The 6489-nt window shown below is 36.4% G+C and overlaps 1 protein-coding gene across 1 annotated transcript in view; it reads right to left on the reverse strand.

The window, feature by feature from the left end:
- The window catches only part of TMEM245 (transmembrane protein 245), a 98112-nt gene that overhangs the window by 43680 nt on the left and 47943 nt on the right, over window positions 1–6489 (reverse strand). Inside the window, exon 8 of the mRNA XM_006886919.1 lies at window positions 649–753. Coding sequence (XP_006886981.1) covers window positions 649–753 — 105 coding nt within the window. The remainder of the gene's footprint in view (window positions 1–648; window positions 754–6489) is intronic.

Consider the following 6489-nt stretch of genomic DNA (forward strand, 5'->3'; position numbering starts at 1 on the left):
TTAAAAAATAAAATTATTTCTTTTAATTGTGATTTTAATTAAAGTTTACAGAAAAGTTGGATTTTCATTTATTCACTGTTACACATTTTCTTCCCTCCCACTCTCTTCTCCTAGTTATTTTTTTAAAAATATATTCACCTATCTCGCTTTTTTTTGTTGTTAAACGAAGCTTTATTAAGGGGGCTCCCAGGTGGGATTCCTTGGTCTGGAGTGAGAGAAAGACCAGAGGAAAACCACCTCAGCTATCTCTTATTCATCTGCATTTACTCCTGAGGATTTTGAAATTAGTAAAAGAGGCCTGAAGATGTGCCAGGCAAATGTAAAAGAGAATTATTAATACGGAAACCATAAGTAATCGTTCTATTATACATATACTCATTTTCCATGCTGCTTCTGCCACCTTTTGACAATTCTAACAAGAGACCAGAGTGTTGGTGGTCTAGCCTATAAGGCACTGCACTGCTAACCCAACAGTCACGCCTCTCTGGTGGTTCAAATCCACTAGTAGCTCCCTCCACAAGAGAAAGAGGGGCAGTCTCTTCTCATGTAGTTTACAGTCTCAGAAACCCAAAGAAGGATAAGCTTTGAGTAAGTTCCAACTTGATGGCAATGAAATGTTGAGCTGAAAAAATAAGTTATTAACTTTACCTTTGCAGTCAGGAGCAGGGCTAAAAGAAGGGTTCCTATAACTAACAAAAATATGATGAAAATGCTAATTATTTTGTCTAGCATCTTCTCCAACCAGATGATCATCTGCAGAAATGAAAAAAAAAGAATCACTTTCTTTAAAGTACAATTTAATAAAATCACATAGGTATAAAAATATCACAAAGACAATATGGGATTTCAAGCACTGCAAAGCAAACTATGCCATAATGATTAAAACAGAAAAAGCTGTAAGCAACTTTAGGAAAGTAACTATTAATTACTACTATCATTTGAAATTCATTATTGTTATTGCTAAGAAAAAGGAGTCAATTTGAATAAAAATTTATTGCTATGATTTAATTAATATATTGTGGTGTCCTCAGATTTCAAATTATACTCTATAATCTGATACTTAACTAACCAAAATTATAGTATTCCGTTAGCAGATCTCAAATCTTAGGAAATTTTGATGTTAATAAGCAAAAAAAGCATCATATTCAAACAGAGCACTCTAAAAAAGACTGTGCTTTGTAATAGCTCCTAAATTATACAAACAATACGAGCAACTGAAAGTAGAAATTATATTTAAAAATATTTCTTTTTTTTCCTTTGACTTTAAAGCATTTACAAGAATATTAATAATAAAAATCGATTAAAGGAATGATAAATATCAAGTTTAGGATAATCACTATCCTGAGGGCAAGTGACTGGGGAATAGACGGTGGGAGGGGCACAAGTAGGTTTTAATTATTTAAGTAATGATTTCTAAAGATAGGTGTTCCTTACACGTTTTTTATATTTGAAATATTTTACAGTAAGACTTTAAAAAATATTTTTACTTGAAATTGCTATATTTTTTAAAAACTTGTTTTAATCATTATGATTAATTCTAAATGGAGAATATTTATAAGTGTAAATATTAATTTAGTATTTATTCCTTAATTACTAACTAAAGTGAAGATCTCCTTAAATGTTACTTGATTCTCTATTGGCTATAATTTTCATTAACTTTCAAAATAAGAAATAATTCTGCATTCAGAAAATATTTTAAGGATATACAGGAATTCTAGTCTGTCTTTCATGCCTATCCTTTAACATTCTAAAACCTATAATTAAGAAAGATGGATGGATGCCGTAACATCTCACTGTATCACCAACCCAGCATAGCTACATATTGCCAAGTAATTCTCCATTTAAATCTGAATTAAGTTCTCCAAACAGTGAGTAAAACATCTAAGAGCAAAGAAAATGTTAACACTACATTGTTAAAATACACTGCATATTTAAACAATACCTTTAAGAAATTATTTGCGGTTTGTTCCCCTCTCTTGAGGAATCTCACAGCTGTTGAGTCAGAACTGACACACAGCTGACCCTCCACTGGGTTTCTGAGGCTGTAAGTCTCATGGGAGGAAGCTGCCCATCTTTCTCTTTCAGAACTGCTGGTGGATTCAAACTGGCAAAGAGGTATGACCTTGGGACAGCAGTATAATTCTCTAGGGACCATATTACCAGAGTGTCCCTCGTTAGAAACAAAATTGTTAAAATCTGTATTCAATGTCATAAGTACAATTTTTTTTTTCATAAGTACATTTTTTTAAGTGTACAAATTCTGGCCACTTACTAGCAAGTAACCAAACAGTGTAAAATCATTATTATTATAATAACTTTGTGATGCTATCAACTTCCAATGAATACAGATTAATTATTTTAGCCAAATGGAAATATTTTTATGAACCTAACAGACTTCTAGGATGATTCTCTTCCTTTGGATGCTTATAAGCTTGTCTCCTTTTTATCTCTTCTCATGAAGAGATTAACGGTACAGTGAACTAAAGTTAATCTTTAATCATGACAATCACAGCTTTTAACAGAAACACATGCTAGTGCATTAACTAGTACAGAAATGTATTAACAGTGCATGCTACCGAAGCATCCAAGGCAAGGCAGAGATTAAAAAAAAAGGGGTGGGTAATATTAAGTTCTAAGATATGGAAGGTCAGTGGTTTAATTTTGAAGGGAATTTCTAAAATCAACGAAATTTCTTTAAAAGTTTCATAATCACTAAGTTCTTGAGACAGTTTCCTAAAGAAAAAGGACTAGGATATCACTGCTTTTATGCCTCTATATGTAACACATTATAGGACACTTAGTAGACAGCTAATATATATTTAAAGAAACACAATTTCAGAATCAAAATCAGGTTTATAGTCACAAATTACAATATATGAAAATAAATAAGGAGTTGATGAGATTTCAGAAAATTCACATCTTGAATTAAATATTTTTAATTATTCTATTTAGAAAGCACAGAAGTCTGGATTTATCAGAAGAAAACATGGAATATTCACAAACATCAACATTACAAAATTAACATTTTCTTTTTAACCAGAGATAGAGTCACATTTATGCTTGTTATAAGCCATATACTCAACTGTGGGGGAAATTTACCAGGTGTTGCCTAAATTAAAGTTTATATTCAAAGGATATGTTGCTGTTGTTATGTGCCATCGAGTCACCTGCGACTCATAGTGACCCTATATACAACAGCCCTAAACCCTGCTCTATCCCTTGTCAATCTTATTGTCTCTGACACACCTATCTCCATTACCCCAGTGATTGAATCAATCCATCTCATTGAGGGTCTTCCTCTCCTGTGCTGTCCCCTCCACCCCCCTGAGCATGAAGTCCTCCAAGGACTGATCCCACCTTGCAACATGTCCAAAATATGTCAGATGGGGCTTCAGAATCCTTGCCTCCAAGGAGCAGCCTGGCTTCACCCTCACTAGGGACGAACTTGCTTGTTCTCCTAGCAGTCCATGGTATATTCAATACTCTGCTCCAGCACCAAAGCCCAGAGGCATCAATCAACTCTCCTATCATCCCTAATCATTATCCAGCTCTCTGATGCATAGCAAGTAATTGCAAAGACATGTAATCTAAATGTTTAAATAAAGGTGTTGAATATATAAGTTAATTTTTATTTATGTATCTATTATGCTAAACAAGTTTAAAAAATAGGCTGAGAAAGGAGATACTTTAAGAGACACAAGAATGGGAATGAGAGTGAGTGAGAGGCATTGATTAAGCTTGCAAAATGATAAAACTACTATGGAAAACATTGTCATTTCATAATGCTAGAAATACAAATACCTTCTGATTCAATAATGCTAGCCCTTGGTACGTATCCCAGAAGTATAAAAGCAGTGTCACAAAGACATATGAGTTTCAATGTTCACTGCAGCACTAAATCACAATGGCAAAACGATGGATATAACCAAAGTGCCCATTGATGAATGGTAAACAAACTGTAATACATACGCACAATGTGATACAAAGCAAATGTAAAGAATAATGAGGAGAGATTCATAATATGGATGAATCTGAGGGCATACTGCTGAGTGAAATTAATTACAAAAGGACAAATATTTTATAGCCTTATTATTGTAGCAAGTCAAGAACAGATATACACATAGAAAACAAAGTTCTCTGATGGTAACCAGGGTAGGAGGGAAAAGGAGAGGAAATTATTTTCTAGATAGTACACTAGCCAGTACACTAAGGAGGGGAAAGGCCAAATATGGGTGAAGTTAGCACTTCATCAAGGTAAATAAAGGTACTGAGAAGTATGAAAGAGAAAGAAACAATTTCATAACATATACAATTTTGCAGCAGTAGTAACAACCAAGAAATACATGCGGTTACATGTTGTTGTTATGTGCTATCGAGTCCCCCCCAAGTCATAGCGACCCTATGTACAACAGCCCTAAACCCTGCTCTATCCCGTGACAATCTTATTGTCTCGAACACACCTACCCTCATTACTCCAGTTGCTGCATCAATCTACATCAATCTACCTCAACGAGAGTCTTCTTCTCTAGCACTGTCTCTCTACCCTCCCAAGAATAACGTCCTTCTCCAAAGACTGATCCTGCCTTGCAACATGTCCACAGTATGTCAGATGAAACGTCAGAATCTTTGCCTCCAAGGAGCAGTCCGGTTTAACCCTCTCCAGGATAAATCTGTTTGTTTTCTTGGCAGTCCATGGTACATTCAACACTCTTCTCCAGCACCACAGCTCAAAGGCATCAATTCTCCTTCTATCCTCCCAAGTCATTGTCCAACTCTCTGATGCATACATAGCAAGTAGTAGCAAAGATCATGGCCTGTATCAGCAGCACCTTAGTCTCCAGACTGACATAGTTGCTCTTCAGTATTTTGGAGAGGTCAGTGACAGCAGACCTTCCCAATGCATAGAAAATTTATGCAGTGTCTATAAAAAGGTATACACAAGTAAATGCTCATAAGTACATACTGTCATTGTTAAATGTTATGGAGTCAGAACCAACACAGAGCTGATCTTTCAGCGGATTTTCAGAGCATGGGGTAAGACTGACCATCATTCTCTGATAGAGCAGCTGGTGAATTTTAAGTATGCCATTTTGGGCTGATAGCACAGCTCCTTACCACTAGGCCACCAAAGCTACAGAGACAAGGGTATACACACACCTGTATGCACTGCATATGTTGTTGTTGTTATGTGCCCTCATGTCACCTGTGACTCATGGCAACCCTAAGTACAATACCTCTGAACCCTGCCCTATCTTAAGCCAATCTCAATGTCTCTGACACACCTAGACCCATTACCCTAGTTACTGTGTCAATCCATCTCATCCAGGATCTTCTTCTCCTGGGTTGTCCCTCCACCCCTCCAAGTATGATGTTCTTCTCCAGGGACTGGTCCCTCCTGGCCACAAGCCCAAAGTATGTGAGACAGACCTTTAAAATCCATGCCTCCAAGGAAGAGTCTGGTTTCACTCTCCCCAGGATAAATTTGTTTGTTCTCTTCACAGTCCATGGTATGTTTAACATTCTTCCTCAGCACCACAACTCAAAACCATCAATTATTCTTCTGTCATTTTTGGTCATTGTCCAGCTCTCTGATGCACAGCAAGTAAATGCGAAGACCATGGCTTGAATCAGGTGCACCTTAGTGTACAGACTAAGTCTCTTCAGCATTTTCAGAGGTCCCTGACAGCAGCTTTCCCCAAATATCCACATATATAACAAATGACGTGGGGTACAATCATGAAGGTTTCCCAGTAACTTATTTCTAAATCTATCCAAATAACATGGTTTAAAGGCTTGAATAGTCTCAGAGGACAACTTAGTCAATTGGCATAACACATTTCACACACACACGGTAAATTCATTCACCCTAATTTGATGAAGAGCACTTACAATTTTAAAAGTTTGGGTATAGCCAGCTAGGATATAACTTTCAAACCCAACTCTTGAATAAAAGAGAAAAAGAAAAAAAAAGGCTGAAGGGAAAAACTAATCCACAGGATGAACTGACCACCCAAACCACAGATTATTCTAACCTGAGACCAGCATTAAATGGTGCCCAGTCACCACTACGAACTATTCTGAGCAGGGATACTAACAGAAGATCTTGGATAGAATAAAGAAAAATGTAAAGCAACACTCAGAATCTTAAAAGGAAGACCTGAACTACTGGACGAAGGGAGAAAGAAAATCACTTTTGCTTTTGAGTAAATACTGTTTGGTGTCCTTGCACATAGATCCTCGTTCATTGCTTAAGGGCACCTGTTACTCACTGGTGAATGCTTGCTTTATAGGCCAACCTGTTACTTGGCTGAAAGGTGATTTGTAGAGAAGGCTTTGATTCTGTGTTTAAAGTTATGATGGTCTCAGAAGTTCCTTTAGTCTCCCTTAGTCCAAGTTTATAGTCCTTGGTTTTAGTCCTAGGTCCATGATCCACCTTGAGTTGGTTTTTGTGTATGGAGTGAGGTGTGGGTCTTGCTTGAGTCTTTTGCA

The sequence above is a fragment of the Elephantulus edwardii genome, unplaced genomic scaffold (genome assembly GCF_000299155.1).
Source record: "Elephantulus edwardii isolate Elephantulus edwardi_28Jun2011 unplaced genomic scaffold, EleEdw1.0 scaffold00052, whole genome shotgun sequence".
In the NCBI taxonomy this organism is placed as follows: domain Eukaryota; kingdom Metazoa; phylum Chordata; class Mammalia; order Macroscelidea; family Macroscelididae; genus Elephantulus; species Elephantulus edwardii.